The sequence below is a fragment of the Triturus cristatus genome, chromosome 2_1 (genome assembly GCF_964204655.1).
Source record: "Triturus cristatus chromosome 2_1, aTriCri1.1, whole genome shotgun sequence".
Lineage (NCBI taxonomy): Eukaryota > Metazoa > Chordata > Amphibia > Caudata > Salamandridae > Triturus > Triturus cristatus.
The window spans coordinates 1,188,141,877-1,188,162,686 of NC_140581.1; the positions used below are offsets into that span (position 1 = coordinate 1,188,141,877).

The window sequence follows — 20,810 nt, forward strand, 5'->3', positions numbered from 1 at the left end:
ACCGCAGACACCCAGTCCTCGTCATCCAGCTCCAAGCCATCGGCGACCCATGCCTCACGAAGGCCAGCCAGCAGTCCGGAGCGATCGTTGATGAGCTTTTTATAAATCAATGAGATAGTGCCATCCGGTACATGCCCATCTAGCACTCTATCTTCCAGAGGGGAGCACTCCGGTATGGAGGCAACATCCGGGAATACAGAACACAGCGCGTGACGAACCTGTACATATCGGAAGTACTCCCTGTCCTGCAACTGGAATTCCTTCTGCAGCACATCGAACGTTTTGAATCCCCCCCTCGTCCAGAGATCGCCCACCCTGCTGATGCCTATCATGTCCCACTTCTCAAAGCCTTTCGAGGTCCACAAGCAGCCCAGTCGCTCAGAGGCATACAGTGGCGTCGCCCGGGTCAACCGATCCTTCCACCCCATAGCCAAGTTTGCCGCGTGCCACACCCGTACCGCGACCCGCGTAGGGCCCGTCAACCGTGCGTCGAGCGATGTAGAGTAAAGCGCACGATTATAGTCACCACCCGGCAGTAACAGTTTGTCCATTTCAAAAGCCGGGTTAAGGGCGGGCCCATAAAGGCCGTGGTTTATCGCAGACAGCTGGGAGGCCCAGTAATACCGTTTGATGTCTGGGAGGGCGACCCCCCCGTCATACCACAGGAGCGTCAGCTTCGCGAGGGCGATACGCGGCCTTCCATTCCAAAACAGGCGGCGCTGCAGACCCTCCACCTCCCGAAAGTAGCGTGCCGGGACGACGTCCATCGTGTTTTGTAAAGCGTATAAGAAACGTGGCAACGACATCATCTTAAACAGTGCCGCACGGCCGAGTGGCGAGAGCGGCAAGCACCTCCAACGCGCCACATCCTCCTTCAAGCGCTGGAGGGGGGGAGTAAGTTCTGTTTATATCGGGCCGCAGCGTCCAGGGTAATAAAGATACCCAGATACTTAAATCCCTGCGGAGCAACCTGGATAGGACAACCCCGCGGAAGGATAGGAGCCTCCCCAGAGAGGACATACACACAGGATTTAGCCCAGTTGATAACTAAGCCGGAGTTGCGGCCGAATGAACGCAACACATCCACTAACACAATCAGTGATTTGCGCGGGGAAGCAAGGTACAAAAGAATATCGTCCGCGTAAAGGGATACGCGATCCTCATACTCGGGGGTCTATCGGAGACCACGAATCGAAGGGTGCCACCGCAGCCACTCCGCCAGGGGCTCCAAGGCAAGCGCAAAAAGGAGCGGCGACAGCAGGCAGCCCTGCCGCGTGCCCCTGCCCAGCTCAAACGGCGCCGATACTCTACCATTCACCGCCACCTGCGCCAGCGGTCCGGAATACAACAGTTTCACCCAGCCAATGAATCCCGGGCCAAACCCAAACTTAGCCAGCGTCGCCCAAATATATGGCCACTCAAGCGTGTCGAACACCATAGTGGCGTCCAAGGACGCCAAAATGGCTGGTTCTCGTATGAACGGGACCCTCGCGAGCACCCCGTGCAGACGCCGCAAGTTAAGCGCGGTGTTGCGATGAGGGATAAAGCCGGACTGTTCCTGGTGGATCAGATCGCACACCACGCCAACCAGCCGATTAGCCAGCACCTTGGCGAGAATTTTCGGCTCCGCATTCAACAGCGAAATGGGCCTGTAAGACGTGACCCGATCCCGCGGCCTCCCCTCCTTATGAATAACCACAATAGTGGCAAGACGCTGGTCCAGCGGGAGGGAACCCGCCGACCGGGCCGCGAGGAACATAGCGCGGAGATGCGGAGCCAGCGTATCCGGTCGTAATTTGTACAATTCAATGGGAAGGCCATTAGGACCCATGGCCTTGCCAGAGGCGACCGAACGTATGGCGAGGGCAATCTCCTCAGATGTCGGGGCCGCGTCCAACGACAATTTATCCTCCTCCGAAAGGGAAGGCAGCGCAATGTCTTTAAGCAGGTCATGGGAATCCTCTTCCGAGCGGGAAGATACCGGGGAATACACCCCACGGAAATACTCAGCGAAACATTCAACAATTTCCTCCGGCTCAGTGACACACACACCATCCAGTCTCTCAATCGACGAGACAACTCGACTCGCTCTCTCCTTTTTATCCAGCCACGCAATCAATTTACCAGCCTTATCACCCACATCATACAGTCGCCCCTGTTGCTCTCTACTCAGGCCCCTGGCTGCCTCCGTGACTAGGGCCTTGTAGTCCGCCTGTTTGAGTCAGAGAGCATGCAGTTTATCATCCGTTACCCCACACTCCAGATCACCCTCCAACTCAGTTATCTCAGATTCGATACGGGTCACCTCCTCCCGCTCGCGCCGCCGGGAATGGGAAATGAGGGACAGGGCCTCCCCCCGGAGTACCGTCTTAAACGCCTCCCACAAAGAAACCGCAGACGACACAGACCCCACATTGTCTTCAAAATATCGCTCAAGAGATTTAAACAAATCAGCGCGAATTGTGGGGTCACGCAGGTACCAGGAATTAATCGGGACCACCCTCCCCTCCCCCCTCGGGACAATGTCGAAGTACAACAGGAGCGGGGAGTGATCTGAAATACCCCGAGCCAGATGTCGTACCTCCCCGACCCTCCCTGCCTGTGCTGCTGGCATCAGAACATAATCAAGCCTCGAAAGACTACCATGAGCCCCGGAATGAAAGGTGTACTGTATCTGCGTAGGGTGTTTCAGCCACCAACAATCCACCAGCCCCAGGGTATCCAAGAGGCCAGATAACCAAGCTTGGGCACGGGGGAGATCCCTGGGAGGGTGACGATCCTCAGTTCCGGAAATTACAGCGTTAAAATCCCCCCCAACCACTAGAATCCCCTCCGGCAGGCCAAGAAGAAGGCGCGCCAAATCAGCAAAAGTAGTTGTCTGCAACCCTGGCGGGACATAAACAGAAACCAAAACAATCACTTTACCCTCCAATCTACCCACCAGAGCCGTATATCGTCCCCTATCATCATGGAGCACCTCATCAACCTCCAACGGAAGCGAGGTTTTAACCATAATGCCCACACCCCTCGAACCAGATGTGAAGCCCGAGTGGGCTGCAAGGCGATAGCCCCGTCTGTTCATGGCACGAAAGGAGTTTCCAATGAGGTGTGTTTCCTGCAGAAATACTATATCGGGTGAAATGCGTTTTAAGAACTGCAGGACCACTCCCCGTTTTATCCTGTCCCCCAGTCCATTGACATTCCAGGACAAAAGGCTCAGTCCCCTACCCCCCATCATAGCCAAAACCGATCTATCTCCCCCCAGAGAGCACTTTAGCGATAGCACAACAATACTTCTGCCTTGTGGTACAAATAAACAATACCCAACCCCAACCCAACATCCCAAACAAAACTCCCCCCTCCCTGCACCCCTGCATGAGCCCAAATAGCCCCCCCAACTTGCAGTGTGCCTGTCGCCCCTGTGTGAACTAAACTACAAAGACCCCCTAGAGGAGGAAAGAGAACCCCCTCGAGACACAGCACCACCTCCAACGGAGGGGAAACAAGACACAACAGTCAAGAAACCCTAAGCCTGGCCGAAAGGTGGCATCATCCGGAATGAGCCCCAGTGTCAATACCTCATACCCGGTCCGGTGGGCACTCTCCTCCCGCCGCCCCCATCCCATCCCGATCATGTCCCCCAGACAAAGTGTCCAACCAGTCCCCGGCCACCTCGGGACGGTCAAAAAAGTGAGTGCGACCATCAGCCTCCACACGCAGCCTGGCCGGGAAAAGCATGGCGTATTTTAAGTTCATGTCTCGAAGCCGCCGCTTAACGCCCATGAAACTCAGTCTCTGCTTCTGGACCGCCTGCGTGAAATCAGGATAAAAGTTCACCTCCATGTTCTCCAGCTTAAGCGGCCCTTGCAGTCTGGAAGCTTGCAAAATCGCATCCCTATCCCGAAAGTTGAAGATACGGGCAATAAGAGGCCGCGGAGGAGCTCCGACCTTCGGTCTGCCGCCAGGAACTCTATTGGCCCTCTCCACCGCGAAGAATCTACTCAGTCCTCGAGGCTGGAGATGGGTAGAAATCAGGTCCTCCACAAAGAGATCCGCCGCCGAGTCCTCCCGTCCCTCGGGCACTCCGATGATGCGAATGTTATTCCTCCGGGCCCTGCTCTCGGAGTCCTCCAGGCGCCGATCCGTGAGCGCACTTGCCTGCCGGAGCCGGCGCACCTCCGTCTGAAGGGCCGCGACCTCAGTCGTGAGGCCCGACGCGGTATGGGCCAAGGAGTCAACCCGGTCATTCGTCTTAGATAGATCTGCTCTAACAAGGTTGACATCGATGAGGACCGCATCGAGTTTGTGCGCCAAGGTGTCGAATTGTTGGCCTACTGAGGTCTTGATCTCAGCAATGGCGCCCATGACGTCCTGCAAAGTCAGATCCGTAGGCAAATCCGGGGCATCTGGGGGACACTCGGAAGACTTGTGCGATCCGCCGGGAGACCCCTTCGGGAGGGTGTAGCGATCCATAATGTTGACTTGAGGTGCGGTGCCACGCCGGGTCGATTTGGCCTTCAGCCGATCTCCATCCTGCTTCGTGGCCATCGTCGCGTATCTCGCACCCCCGCCAGCCACGCAGTGGAGAGCAAGCAATCAAGGCCGTGAGCCCCGGGGGTCACCTCAGGAAGGCGGAGCGGGTCCCCGCAGGCAGGCAGGCAGGGTCCCCCAGCGAGGCCACCACCACACAAAGAAGCGCCGTAGTCCCACTCGCGATGACGGCAAGGGGACTCAAAAGCGAAAGTGAAAGTGTGGGGTACGCGACTCGCCAGGCCCGGCCCGCCGTTGTTATTCACTTCGCCACTGGGTCACCCCCAAACTCGAGTCCGGGGTCAGGAGAGAAGAAGGCCGCAAACTTCAGTCGATGCTCACCCCGGCCCCCGGGGTCCGATTCAAAAACGGAAAACGGGTACCACCTCGGCTCAGGTTCACCGACACAGTCCCCTCAACCGATTCAGGATGAAGACAGGATAAACGTAGGAGGTTGCGGAGGTCCTCGGGAGCCTCGCACCTACGCGGCCATCTTGGTTGCGCGCTAGGCTCCTCCCCCATAATCCCTTTGTTAAACTTAATAACAACTTTAAGTATTGGAAATCCTAGTTGGATGCTGATATTTGTTTACTTACACAATATATGCATTATGGCAATTTTAGAGCACTTGCTACCCCTTTGTGGGGTGCTGAACCATTTATCCACACAATTTGTGGAAGTCTGATTGGAAGTGTAATATCTTTGCTCTGAACCTGTCATGGATGATGACAACCACGGTGCAGTTATCATGCAATGGGGCACACATGCGGTGTGATGAATGGGAACATGTGAAAGATAGACACACATTTCTTTAGCTTGTGATATGCTGGTACGTCTGACTATCTCTGCTGGCCCCATCATTGAGTTGGCAATTCTAATTTCTATTTATTTAATTTATTTCACATTTTTCTAAAGCACTACTCTTCCTAGGAGTTCCAGCTTGCTTTCAAGATGAACAAAGCCATTGATAGCAAGTCTCAAGTAATGTTAGAACACATGTTAGACACAAAAACTGACAATGACAGGTGAATAGGGAAGAACAATTAAGGTTTTGGATGGGGAAGAGAAAAGATGGGGTAGAAGAGGAGAAGTGAGGTTTAAGGTAAGATAAAGGGGAGTAGTAGTAAGGGGAAGGCAGGGGACATGTACGGGAAGCCATGGATAAAAAAGGCAAGGGGGAGGTAAAATATGAGAGAAAGGATAGGTTAAGTAGAGAAGTTGGGGTGAGGAGCGAACGAGAGACAATGGAGAGGAAAAGCAGGAAGGGGCATGGTAGAAGCGTGGGCGTACAGAGGTGAGGAAGAAAGGGGGTTAGAGGGAGTATAGAAAAAAAGGTAGAAGCAAGGTGGTGGAGATGAGCCGGGGAACAGGTAGAGGAGCTGAGGGTAGAGTGGGAGGTGATGGGAGGAGGAGATGGGTGAGAAGGAAGGTTAGGCAAAGTTCAATGAAGAGGATGACATTTTGAAGCAATTCAGATAACAATTAATGAAGGAAGTTTTTCTTTTTTTTTATGTCCTCAATCCGATTTTCTATGCTATCTGTGGTAAGAAGTTGTACACTCTAAGATCTTCTGATTGAGTGGAAGGTAACAGGTATAGAGAAAAACTGAGGAGGTCTGAGACCTGCCTGCAATAACTCTGTATGTGGTTGCCTTGTTGAAAGTCAAGTATTGAGATGTGACAAGTTTCACTGTGTTATAATCATCCTTTTGCCAACTATAGGTTATTTTTAAATTATTGTGGGTGCTAAAAGTAGGCTCAGTTGAATATTTTGGACCAGCAGGGTGGACTATGTTAGAGTTCTCTGGTAACCAGTAATTGGTGGAAGATCTCCTTCATCTTGGCTTGTCTGGTTAGTCATTAGGTAAGTGGGTTGGTATAACCTGTACCTGTGCCCTCCATATGTCAACATGGCTCCACAGGAATTTTCATACATTATGTGCCTGTCTTCTTCATGAATAAGAGATCAGGCAGTGAATTACCTATTATAGCATATGGTGATACTGATTATATCAGGTTGAGGCTGGGGGCTGTCAGAGAGTACAGTTACTGTCTTCCATCTTGTGGTTAAAGGTAGGATAAACTTTGTTTACTGTGTCTGTGATGTGTGGGGCTGTGGTTAGAGTCCTCCATTTCATTAGGCAGGATGTAGGTCTTCAACTGCTTAGTGGTAACGATACCTCTAATTTTGAGTTGAGATAAATATACTATGTTTGGCATGGTGTTTTTTCATATTCTAGCCGTAGGTTGAGGTCAGTCAGTTTGGGTAGGGAGCCTGTCTCTGTGCTATTATTGTTATGTTTTTTTTTTCATCCTGATGGGAGAGATTCTCATTGTATGATCCATCCCAGGGTCAATGATCAATGTAATTGTCTAGGGAATAACCATGTTTTCACCTCTTTTCTGAACTTTAAATGCTCCTAAATGCTTCATATCTTGGTTGGCAATTAGTTCCAGACGGTGGTAGTTTGTACTGCGAAAGCAGAGCCTTCCACAATTTTCTAATTTCAAGCCGGTATTACAACTTTTCTATTCTTGGTGCTAGTCTGAGTGCAGTATTGGCTGCGTGATTACCATCATCGGGACCACATGACCCAGCAGCCCTAGCGGACTCAACCACCTGGCCAATCGGAGCGCGCCAGGAGGAGTTCAAATTTTCGGCGCTGCTCCGGCCGAGCGGGTCATCTTTCGTGAACGTATGAGGGCCAATTTCCTTACCTGCAGCCTCTGACCGGCGGACTTCTGCCCTGCCTGTTCCTGCCCTACTTCCAGCAGCCGTCCCGTTCTCCCGCCGCTGCGTGATTACCATCGCGGCCGCAGTGGGGAGACGGGACCACATGACCCAGCAGCCCTAGCGGACTCAACCACCTGGCTAATCGGAGCGCGCCAGGAGGAGTTCAAATTTTCGGTGCTGCTCCGGCCGAGCGGGTCATCTTTCGTGAACGTATGAGGGCCAATTTCCTTACCTGCAGCCTCTGACCGGCAGACTTCTGCCCTGCCTGCTCCTGCCCTACTTCCAGCAGCCGTCCCGTTCTCCCGCCGCTGCGTGATTACCATCGCGGCCGCAGTGGGGAGACGGGACCACATGACCCAGCAGCCCTAGTGGACTCAACCACCTGGCCAATCGGAGCGCGCCAGGAGGAGTTCAAATTTTCGGCGCTGCTCCCGCGTCGCGGGACCGCGCGCGGGTAGCGCCGGGAGAAGCCCGGGACAAGGGCGGGACCGTCTGTGGCCGTCCGGGGCCAGAGGAGGCCGGGCTGGGCCATCCCTCTTGGACGTGGACTTCACCGCCCAGCAGTAAGGAGCAGTTTGGCGCCATAAGGTGGCTACACGTCGTGCCCGGAGACTCTGCCCCGTTGTTCCTTCTAACCTAAAGGTCGTGTGCTGAAATGGGCAAGAGAAAGCTAGCTGATAACTCGGGGGGTTCAGGGGGCTGTGGTTCCTTGCCCAAAGTACGGAAACTTAAGAAGTCTCGACGTGCTACTAAACAGCCCGACCCGACAGGGACTCTTTCGCGCATTGACGATTTGGTGGGGGAGTGTGAGGCAATACTGGGGTGTAACCAGCCATTGGTGGCAGATAATAGGGTTGTTGTTCCCTCATCCCCCTCTATCGTCCCTGGGCATGCAATTCCTGCGCCAGTCCTTGTTGTGCCGGAAATGTTTTGATCTAAGTCCGCACTATGTGCTAACAAAATGTCTGCTCCCGAGATTCTGGTTGTTGAGGATAATTCTCCATTGTCTCATGCAGCTGCTCCTGGGGGATGTGTCCCCACTGTGCTTTGCCATAATAGGTTCTCTCCATTGCTGCACGAGCAGGAAGATAGTTATGTGGCCCCACCCGACCCTCTGTCATGCTCCTCTAATACCCTTTTGGGTAATTCCGCTGAGCCACCTAATACCATTGTACACGACCTTATTAAGATGGTTGAGTCATTGAGGGATGAAATTAGTTCATTGAAATCAGTGGTAGAGTCTCTGACTAGTAAAGTTGGGCTGTGTCTTGCTGTTCCACCCTCTACCCCTGGCTTTACATCAAGTTCTACTCTACCTGTCCCAATAGACCCACTAGGTTCTCAGGGTGTTTGTTTAGGTCTCCCCAACTCCTGCCATAAAGGCATTGACTCATGTAGCAATGCTGTTAAGACTGGAACGAAGCAACCTTTGGGTCGTTCGATAGCTAATGGTAATGGTACGCTGCTTGCGCAATCAAGTTGCACCAAGAGGCTGGGGGCGGGTAATGACCCGGCTAAAACAGACCAGGGTTTCCTGGCTGGCCGGGGTGTCCATACTATCCAATCTATTGTCCAGTCCAATGGTAATGCAATGGATTGCTCTAAAAAAAAATTTATGACCAACGTCCCCAAACTGACTTCGTTTAGTGGCACTGAGTCTCCCGAGTCACTTACCAACAAAGCGATTCATTGGCTGAGGCATGTCAGGGGTTGTCGCTCAGTCATCAGGGAAGATATTTCCAGAGCCATTAGACTTTCTTCATCTAGGGCCTCCATGGATTGTATTGAACTAACTCTCAATAATACCTATCTGGTTGAAAATCTTCTACTCATGGAGTTTAGATCCAGCCCGCCGGAAAGTTCTTCCATCCAATTGCGAAGTTGCCCCCCGCACGATCTAGGTGGGCTCAAGAGGGGATACGGTAGCACCAGGGGGGTGGCTGGTTCTTCCTTGGACAATATAGACTGACTCCATGATGAGGGGATTGCTGCCCAGTCGACCAGAGGTGCCCGGGCTGGGATCATTGACCAAGTGCCTAGTATGGCTGGCCTTTGCATTGATCCCATTTCCCGTCCTGTGTGTCCTGTTGTTTTAGCCCCTAATATTTCCCAACATACTTCTGATATAGACCGAAGTCAGGGGCCAGTCCAACCCCTTGGTGTTCCTCCATCTGTTGCGCTTCCTATTACCCCTGATTCTGCTGGTTACGTCCCGCTTAGTGGCTCCCTATGCTCTTGGAATATTGCTGGGTTAAACTCGAAGCTAGCCATTGCCGATTGGGTCTCATTTATTAATACAATGGACGTTTGTTTATTCCAGGAGACATGGCTTTTAGAGCCACGCTTTTGTGTGGGTTATTTAAATTTCCACATTCCGGCAATTAAGGGATCTCATGGGCGGCCATCAGGGGGCCTAACTATTTGGTTAAGAAGTCACTTGTCTCTGTTCACTAAACTTTTTCACACGGGCAATAGTGATATTCAATTGTTGAGACTTGAGTTGGGACCAATAGGTAAAATTGATATTTATAATGTGTATATAAGAAGTTGCAGGGGTGCCAAGTCCACGGTCATTGACGATTTATTTAGCTTGCTGGATCTGCACTCTGTTGATTCCTTTGTCATCATAGCAGGTGATTTCAATATAACGTTTGAACCTCTTCTTAAAAATAAATGGGACAAGCAGGATATTGAAGAGTCAGGTTGGGGTATCCCATCCTTGGAGTTATCCCCTCTATCAAGATGGCCGGAAGTGACCATACAGCTTAATTCGCTTTGTATGGATAGAGGTTTGAGGGCTTTGAACGGCAGAATGCCTAGTGACCGCGAGGGTGCGTGTACTTTTAATAATGGAGTATCTAGGAGCAGAATAGATTACATTTTGACAGATATGAAATTATGGCACTCCCTTATTGACATGAAGATCGTTCCTCTTCCGGAGAGTGACCATAACCCTCTTTGCTTATGGCATAGATGGTGGAAGGCTGATAGTGGCACCGTCAGGGTTGGGGAGCCGAGCCCCCCTGAGGTGGTCCCTTCCAATGATATGCGCCGTTTGAAATGGTCTGGACTTATGGGAAATCCAGCTACTTTAGCTCAAATCCAGGAAGAGGTGGATGGTTCCATTCTTATTATGGAGTCAGTCCTAGCCTCCAATGGTAATTTATGGGACGTAACATCTGTGCACAATAGCTTATTTACTAATCTGAAGTCCCATTTTCTCATTAAAGCTAGACCAGGATCAAGAGGTGTTACCCATCAAGCGTCATGGTACAACAAGGATTGTAGGGAAGCTAGACTTCTACTTGGGAACGCTCTGAAGGGTGGGGATGTTTCCCTAGTTCGCCACAGAAGAATTATTTATAAGAACTGTGTAGCTAGAGACAAACGCCTCTGGGATGGGAAAAAATGGGAGGACCTCCTTGAAGCAAGCCTCCAGAATAATTGCAAGTTGTTTTGGAGTATTGTAAAGTGGGGTTCCGGTGGACATCCAGAGGGCCCCCAAAATAATGTTTCCGAAGAGAAATGGGTTGAGTATTTTAAACCCCAATATGCTGCTCCCATCGACCCCCTTGAAAGTTCGGGGTCCTTCCAGTTGTTTAATCATGAGGACGATTTTACTAGTTCTGAGGTGAACTCCGCATTGTTGGGGGTGGCATCCGGAAAAGCACCCGGCCCGGATGGTGTACCTGCGGATATCTTCCTGTATGATAAGCCTAGATGGGGGAGATATATCCAGCTGATTGCTAATGCGCTGGCTCACGGTGCCCCTATTCCTAATTCTTGGAAAGCCGCGGAAATAATCCCGGTGTACAAAAAAGGGGATCGTTCACTCCCGGAGAATTACCGGCCTATTAGTTTGATTGACGCCATCCAGAAGATCACAGGTAGGTTGATCCTTAACCGTGTCCATCTCTGGATGGCGTCAAACAATATTTTATCTTCTTTTCAGGCGGGTTTCCGCCAGTACACTAGCACTATCGACCAAGTATTCCGCTTCGTACTCCTCTATTGGAAGACGGTTGTTCTGGGCAAGGGGAGTTTGTATGCGGTGTTTGTGGATCTTAGGGCTGCCTTCGATCTGGTACCCCGTCCCAAACTTTGGTTGACATTGAAAGATCTAGGGTTACACGGCGGCTTGTTGTCCTTGATCCAGAGGCTCCATGCGGACAACTCTGCCAGAATCAGATGGGGAGGGCAGGGTGTAACGACTGAGGACTTTCCCGTCCAAAGAGGAGTCAGGCAAGGCTGTGCTATGGCCCCAACGCTATTTTCATTATTTATTAACAATATAGCGGAGCGACTTTTGGAAGCCCACGTAGACGCACCCATTCTTGGCAACACTAAGGTCCCTATCCTAATGTTCGTTGACGACACGCTTTTAATTGCTAAAACACCTTGCGGCCTTCAGCGTTCATTGGATATTTTCGAGACCTTTTGTGTTGATCGAGGCCTTGAGGTGAACATTAAAAAAACCAAGCTTATGGTATTCAGGCCTCATAAACTTTTTAAAATAGTTTTGTTTTATCCAAAAATCCACTTGAACGAGTACAGGCTTTTAACTACTTAGGTGTTAACATCCAAAATAACTTTTTGTGGAAACTACAGCGTGATATGTCTACCTTAAAACACAGGCAAATTGCTGGAGCTCTTGTTGGCGAATTTAAAAAGTCTCCCTCGAAGCCTATCCGTCCTGTGCTCCAGGTGTATAGTGCAAAAGCGGTGAGCTCGGCTCTCTATGGAGCTGAGCTGTGGGGTTATGAGAACCTGTCTCCTTTAGTTACCTCGGAAAACAGGTTCCTGCGTAGCATCACTTCCCTCCCCCAGAGCACGCCCATTGTTCCTCTAAGATATGACCTTGGGAAAAATTCAATAGCCGATATAGCCAGGCTTCGTCCTATCTTATATTGGCGTCGCCTGTGGTCTACCCCGGAGTTAGCCCATTATGCGGAGGGTTTTCTGGATATAATGTCTTTGGTGGGCTCCCGGAAGATTGCTTGGCTCAATGAGACTAGAAAATCTCTTGTGGCACTTGGGATGAGTGATCTCTGGGAAAACCCCTTGGCTGCTACCTTTCCATCTAAAGCACTCATGAAAGAAAAATATTGGGAGTTGGTAAATGCCAAGGTTTTCCATGATACTAAATCCCTCTCATTAACTGATGAATTTTTGAGTATCAAACCAATTCCAAGGTTAGAACATTTTTGGGATCTTGTCACCAAAGTGCTCGATAGGAAATTATTTTTCCAGATGCGGGTGGGAGCGTTGCCTTTAAAATGCTTCTCAGCTAGATGGAAGCCTATAAGTACCAACCCATGTTCTTACTGTGAATCTCAGGTAGAAACCCTTGCACATATGTTTTTTGCCTGCCCTGCTTATGCGGCCCCGAGGCGTGTATGGCTGAGACCCATTTGTAAATTACTGGGCGTAAGACGGAGTGTAGACGCTTTAAGACTCCTTCGCACCTCCACAGACCCGGTCATTGTTGTGGCCTTGGCCAAATTCCTGGGGTGGGCTTGGGTAATCAGACTTAAGCACTTTAGCTAGCAGCATTAGACACTTTGGATGTTACCCTTAATGATTTCTGTGTATATTAATTGCTTTTTAACAAAATATGTATATATTTTAAATAGTAACATTTTTAGTCTGTTTTATTGTATATTGTGTACCTGTGCTGTTTTGTATCGCTTTTATGACTTTTGTCGAATAAAGCTGTTGGATTGGATTATTATTTATTTCATTTTTATTTAAACCACATCCAATAAAATACTCTCATTAATACATTTTATATGAGACAATTCTTAGTGATTTTCCAAATGCTGTACCAATAGCTAGTGTTTGAATGTGTATCATTTATTGGGTCATATTGCACCCAAGGTGCACAAGCAAATATAATTTACAATTGTATCTAATTTAAATATTATAAAACATTTTTGCAGTGCTGAACTCTAAACAGTGCCATCTACAAAATACAAAAAACTACACAAACATTGTCCTGTAATATTTCTGCCTAGGTCATTGTGTTTCTCTATTAGTCTAATTTATTTAATTTACATAACGGTGTTGGCTTTATATATAAATTGTTCAAAGCAAAATTATTAGACAGCCCACTATATTGGCATTGAAAAACAAATGTAAGTTCCCTAAAGTATTTCTTGTTTGAAACGTTTTATTTTTTTAATTTGGATGATGTCTGGATGATCCTTACTAAAATACTAAGGCCCTGATTACTAGTACAGCGGTCTCAATCCGTCTTAGCGAGCCGACTGCTGCTTTCTCTGCGGGCTGACTGCCCGATTACGAGCAGTGTGATTGGACCACCACAAGACTGCCACCACCGCCAGGATCTGGGAACCGGCAGCAGAGGCAGCGGGTAAAGCGGCGGTCTAAGGAACGGTGCCAGCATCAGCACTGACATGGGGATTACAACCTGCCTTTCTGCCGACCTTTTCATGGCTGAGATACCGCCATGACAAGGTCAGCAGAAAGGCAGTGAAGGGGCCCCATACACGGCCCCAAGGTATTTTAGCCCATTGGGAATTGTGGCTGGTGGCACATGTTGTGCCCCCCTATGCCAGCACAATGCCAGCACTGTTTGCCATGCATAACATGGTGTATAGCAACAGTGTGCCAATGTGCACGTTGAGCTGCACTGCTGTGGCATGTGCTTTAGGCTCTCTTCATGCTGCTGCCATGCCACTGCCGCCGACATACTACCAGCCCGGCGGTACTGTCCTAATACTTCTGTCAAGATGGCAGCGTTCTCCCGACCACCTCAGTGGTGATCCGGTGGTTGGACCCCTGAACTCATAATCAGGGGCTAAGTACCTCAGATAACCTTTCACGTAAACTGAATATTTAGTAATGTCCATTAACATGCTCATTACCTTTAGCATTTAAAATGTTTTAATGTTCCTATGCCATCTGTTATTAAGTCTATTATCTCTAATTGTAAAGATGCAAACATATTGCCTTGGAACAGCTGGTGGGCTTTGGTCACTTTTGCTAGAAAAGATGGCAGCATTTCTCTTTGTAAACTTAATAAGTTTAAATTCATTGTATGTTCTAGAATTCACTTAACATTTATGTACCTACTTAATACTAAATGTTATTTGAAAATGGTTAACATTGATATTATAATTTCTCCAGTACTGTACTACTTATTTCTCTTCACATTTATTTGTTCAGTTTTACTTTTATATTTTATTTACTTTGTATTATTTTTTCCATACTGTGCTTTAATATATTCTACTCTTAACATTGACTTATTAATCATTCGGTACTACTTTCTGTTTGTATTACTGTTAATATTTTTAATTTTGAAAAAGGGTTTGAGCACAGCATGGTGCATGTTTTAATATGACAACTTTGAAGACACCTTGAGAATTTGAAATCATTTCTCTAACCAATTGATTAAAAAGTATTATCCTGTCCCAAAAGTTGATTTAAAATGATGCTTTTAAACAATTCTTTTCGTTGTTACTATTTCCTTTTATTGTTGGCTTATGAAATTGGCTGTATTTTTGTGGTCAAGAAGATTATATAGTGTATTATGTTTGTATGCGCTTTTAGATTTTGCTGCCTGCAAGAGTGTTTAATATTAGGAGACACACTTCATCACCATTAAAAATCAGACTGCCTTTGCATGTATAAAATTTTAATATACATTTCTCATAATCCCGGAATTCCAAAGATACACCTTAATAATTCAATCCCCTGGTCTGACAGTTATTGAATTTCATCAAATCTATCTGTTTTATATATATAACATTACCAAATTATAAAAGTAGTGGGATATATATGGAAATCTTTAGATCCAAAACGGTTACAAATGTATATTTTACTAATAAAATACAGGACTGTGATGACACTGTGTTTTTGTTACTTAGATTTGGAAGGACTACAAATTAAAATGGAATCCCCCCGAATATGATGGAATAGAATTTTTCCGTGTGCCTGCAGAAAAAATCTGGAGACCAGATATTGTGTTGTATAACAAGTAGGTACTTATAAGGTTGTTCACTGAGTGGTCATTATAAATTATAACCTTAATGGTGTCATTTTATTTTGGTTTCATATACTTAATTGTTATGTCCATGTGTTTCTTCTTGCTGTTATGTTTTCGAGTTCTAATACCGTTTGTTTCCATTCTCTGATTTCAGTGCTGTTGGTCGCTTCCAAGTTGAAGGAAAGACAAAGGCTCTCCTTAAGTATGATGGGATGATAACCTGGACACCACCAGCTATTTTCCGGAGCTCCTGTCCAATGGACATTACATTTTTCCCTTTTGATCATCAAAACTGTTCACTGAAGTTTGGTTCCTGGTCCTACGATAAAGCCAAAATTGAACTGGCAATCATAAGTTCAAAAGTAGATATGAAGGATTTTTGGGAAAATAATGAATGGGAAGTAGTGGATGCTTCTGGCTACAAGCATGACATAAAATATAACTGCTGTGAAGAAATATACACAGATATAACATATTCGTTTTATATCCGAAGGCTTCCCATGTTTTACACCATTAATCTTATTATTCCGTGTCTCTTTATTTCGTTCCTTACTGTTTTAGTCTTTTATCTTCCATCCGACTGTGGAGAAAAGGTGACTCTTTGCATTTCTGTTCTTCTCTCTTTGACAGTCTTTTTGCTTGTGATAACAGAAACAATACCTTCCACTTCACTAGTTATTCCACTTGTCGGAGAATATCTGTTATTCACAATGATATTTGTGACTCTGTCAATCGTTGTTACTGTATTTGCAATCAACATTCACTACCGGACTCCAAAAACACATGCCATGCCTAAATGGGTAAAAACAGTTTTTCTGAAGCTCCTACCAAAATTCCTCATGATGCGGAGACCATCAGACAAGCAAAGGTTTTCAAGTTTGAAAAAAAGTTTTTTCGGGAGACAAAGGTATCCAGAGTGTAGAGAAGTGGCTGTTTTTAAAGAGCAACCACAATGTTACCTCTGCAACACACCCGTAGAACAAGGATCTAGTCAGAGAAGACGGCGAAGCCCTCAGTGCTGCAGCGCATTGCCAAGCTCCTCCCATGCAGAGCACTCGCCGGAATTTATTCAAGTAATCGATAATGTGCTGTACATTGCAGAAAGTATGAAGGTCCAAAATGAAACAAAAGAGGTAAGTAAATACTCCAGTTGCCCCATGAAATGTATTATGATGCTTGTTTTGCATTCGTACAAGAGTGTCTGTTGACCTGAGCTGTCATGACTGCTTGACCTCGCTGCCAAAGTGTTAAGTGTGGATAGGAGGTAACTGGCCCAGGTTGCAGAGCCATATTAGGAAATACCCCAGGGCACTAGAGATAAACCCAAAACCACCACAGTTGTGGCCAGTAGCCCCTGTCTACCCTGCAGCCCCCATGTGGGAACTGACAGTTGATGGCAAGTGGTGGAGTATCTGCAGAATCTAGTTCCAACTGTTTTGAATGAAGCAATACGTTCATCTTAAACATAGCATTAGCTGAACTCTGAGATCACAGATACAAGGTTGTTGGGAGTAGACCTGGACACCTTATTCTTTAATCAGAGAACTGTGGTTTGAGTGAGGGTGGAGGACTCCCATAAACAAGGACCAGTTAGAGAAACTGGGTGGTTAGGAGGAAACTATGATGCAACTGAGTAGGTTACCATAGTAGGAACCCAGGGAAGTTGCGTTGTAGTATCAGGCTGCCTCAGCTTCATAGCACAGGTTTTCCCCAGACACCCTCCAATTGCTATCATAAAATATATACCGCATCATAAATGTACTGAATTTTAAAAGCACACAAAGAAGATACATAAAATCATCAGTTTTGGAGTAAAGATAACCAATAGTCTCAATAAAGACAGGCTAAACTAAATAAAAACCCAAGTAGAAAAACAGTCTAATACCAATTCATCAATCAGCTGGGGCAGGAATATATTAATCTAAAAACATCAACCTCGTAAAGTGAACATCAGCTTGAAGAAATAAAGTGGTATAACCACATGTTTCATCATCTGGTAGTGCTAGTAAAAAGTGGTAAGCTTGAATACAGAGCCATAAGTTCCTGAGCCTTAAAAAGGGTATGAGAATTGTTTTTGTATACATTTTAGAATAGACAGAAAAACAGGAACTGTAACATGGTTTGTTTGTGGAAGTTAGTACATGGGCAATCTCTAAGGTCAACTGGGATTGATGTCCAGTCGGGAAACAAAAAGTTTACAATGTTTCCACCAGGCTTTCTCCAACTTGGATTTCAAAGGTACAACTGTAACTGACTCCAGGAGTCATTCCCAAGGTGGGTTAAGTCTGACTGGTACCATAAACGTGCAGTTGGTGCTTCAGAAGGTTAAAGCTTAGATGGCGAGAAGACCAGAGACTTTGAGAGGAAGAACGTGAGATTAGCTCACCAGGAACAAGAGGAAAGGACACGGACAGGAGAAAGGTGCCCATGGGGAAAGAAAATGGAAGAGAGAAGAGAGAGAAAGTAAAAAGGAAATGCAAGAGAATGATAAGGAAACAGAAGTGAAGACAGAGGATAGCCTTAAAGGAAGAGAACGTCGGGATAGCAGCAGAGACAGCTACATCTTAGAAAAATAATTCCTCCTTCAACTCTGCAGGACTACCTGTAAAGGTTTGAAAGGAGCTTATGCACATGTATGTTGAAGGCCAGACTATTTTGGAATGGGTTGTGAGCTTTCAGACCACCCGAAGCATGCAGGCTTTGAATGATGTGTCTAAGACAGCTACTTTAATGACCCGCTTACCAACAGGATGTACAGCAGTCATTTACAGAATGCTTGTGGATGAGAAGAAGAGCTACAAACAAATGAAGGAAGGTCTGATTAGACAGTTTGGATAGAAACCAGCTTAGTACCTTCAGAGGTTTAAACAAAAGAGTGGATTATATTCCATTCGAAACATGGATTAATCATGTGTTGCGTTGTTGACTAACATGTGGTTTGCTAATAGGGTTAAAAAGGGCTGGATCAGCATAACTGATAGCCATAGGGTGACAGAAACACTCAGCAGATTGATTCCAAGCCATAGAGTAAGGACCAAGGTAAATCCCTCGGATCCAGGGTTGGGCAAAAGTCAGAATGGGAATTGGGTCTTAGTTTGGAATTGAAGGACAATGTGGAGAAGGAAGGCTCTTCCATGCCTAAAGTGATTACTTGCTGTAGGTGCCACAAGGAATAACATTACAAGAGAGACTTTATCAGCAACAGAAGATGAAAGTACGCTAAGCCTTATGAGCCAAGAAAAGTCAAACTACCCCCTATCACAATAAGGGTGGTTGCAATGTGATGAGATAGCCTTGCTGATTCATGGGCACTTTGCTCAGTTCTACTGATACTGCACTTTGTGAATATATGACCCCCAATCTGACTTTATTGGCATTAGAAGATGAAAGTAAATCAGGCCCTTCCAAGCAGGAATAATCAAATGTTCCTCTACCTCTTTAAGGCTGAACACTATGTCTTGGACTTGCCTGGTGGGTTTCTGGGCACTCTGTCCCAAGCTAAGAAATCACCATTATCTGCATAGTTCAAGTACATTGAGCCTTGTCCATTAGTAACTTTACACATGTCTTACACTGATCATAAATGCCTTGGTGGCAGGGGTGCCATTTGGTGCAAAATCAAAGAGGAAACCTCACAGGCAAATAATGTAGTGTTACATTGTACCTTTTATCTCAGTAAAAATGTGTTCCCTCTCTTTGACAGGTGGAGGATGACTGGAAGTACGTGGCAATGGTGATTGACCGGGTATTCCTGTGGGTATTCATAATCCTCTGTGTGTTGGGAACGAGTGGATTGTTCCTACAGCCCTTAATGCAGTAGAAGAGCATGTGATGCATTTCCTGTTCCATCACTTACAACAGCTCAACTGTTTGACAAATGTTTAATAAACAGTAATAGCATTTTCACTTTCCTAAAGCGGGCACATGATTAGTTTAGCCAGCTTACACTATTCTTCAAGAATAACTTGTGAACATGAAATGAGTTCCTTCCTATGTGTTTTAGCCTTGGTCAGACCAGTAATGCTTCCAGCATGTAAAAGGTTGGAAAATTGAAGCACACTCACAAAAGTATTCTGATATGAATTTATTTGCCCACACAAAATGCACTGAACAGACGTGTTTGGGCTATGTCACATATCTCAATGTTATTACACCCAGTGTCATCATCACATTGAAATAAAAATGCAATTCAGTGGTCATTTGATCATAGACATAGAAATCCATAGCTCATACCATTAATCACAGTGTTTTTGGTGGTGGCTATTTTGTAACATGGTAGATAGCCTGTAACTGGACTTTGTCACAACAATTATGAATTCAACGTCCTTTAAATTTGTACAAATGACAAAGCCACTGCTACCACCTATGGTTATCAAAATGAATCACCTGAATCAACAATCATGCCCTGGATAGGCATTGAGTCCTTAGGGACCTGCTCTTAGGTATTTTTTTCAAATGACATCCTATTGCTACTGCTTAAATAGGCCTTGGCTGCAAACTAGATATCTGAATGAGAAACCAATTGTGTGTTTTCATTGTGCAGTTTCCAAGATGTTACGATGTCATGAGAAATTATTATGCCCTGAATGGGCAATGTCTACTGATATTTCATCCTTATGTTAAAGAAATTTCAATCACTATTATACCTCAATTAGCATGGAACTCATGTTGCATCATATGTTCTAAATCTCATGGTCAATATTTTCTACCATCCTTCCACCACATGTGGTTAATGTGTTCAAAGTTAGAGATGCTACCTACCACGTTACAAAATGGCCACCATGGAAAACACAGTGAATAACTGTATGAGCTAACTGTTGTGATCTCGTCGTCGGGTGCACTAACATAGCCGAAACGCATCTGATCAATGCGTTTTTTGTTGGCAAATAAATTCAAAACAGAATACTTTTGCGCTTCAATTTTCCACAACGGATTTTGTGTCGGACAGTGTAGTATACGTATATATATACATACATGCACACACACACACATATATATCTAGATATATTATCTACTGGCGGTCGCCAGTAGATAGTTATAGTTAGGACCCTGTTTCCATAGGAAATCCGCAACATTCTATTTGGAATAACTTTGGCGCCGGTCGACGAATCCTCGCGAAATTTTCAAAATAGGTGGGGCGCTACGCTCCGCTCCTACCCTGAAAGTCTCGGGGGGATTCGTCAAGCGGGGGCTGAGAAAAAAGGGGGGTCCCAAAACGCGTTTTTCCCATGCATTTTTCCATAGGACCTTTAGACACAGCTACAGCCCGAACGGCCGAACAGAGTTACTTGAAATTTGGCAGAGAGGTAGTCCTCAGGTCAAGGAAGTGCCTTTTGTAGGTCTGGTGTAAATCTGTTCAGTAGATCCTGAGAAAATACCATTTAAATCAATATATATATCTGAGCCAGCTTACGGTGCGCTTACCGTGCGCTTACGGTAAGCTTACCGTACGCGTACGGTGACGTGCGCGAGCGCGATTCTGATTGGCTGTTAGATCTTAGTAAACATTCGAATCGGTCGAAACCAGGAAGCGGCGGCC

General features: G+C 46.5%; 1 protein-coding gene across 1 annotated transcript in view; it reads left to right on the forward strand.

The window, feature by feature from the left end:
* Positions 1 to 20,402, forward strand: part of CHRNA6 (cholinergic receptor nicotinic alpha 6 subunit) — a 460,970-nt gene extending 440,568 nt beyond the window's left edge. Inside the window, exons 4-6 of the mRNA XM_085640867.1 lie at positions 15,153 to 15,262; positions 15,426 to 16,404; positions 18,975 to 20,402. Coding sequence (XP_085496993.1) covers positions 15,153 to 15,262; positions 15,426 to 16,404; positions 18,975 to 19,091 — 1,206 coding nt within the window. The 3' untranslated portion in view covers positions 19,092 to 20,402. The remainder of the gene's footprint in view (positions 1 to 15,152; positions 15,263 to 15,425; positions 16,405 to 18,974) is intronic.
* Positions 20,403 to 20,810: the final 408 nt, after the last annotated feature.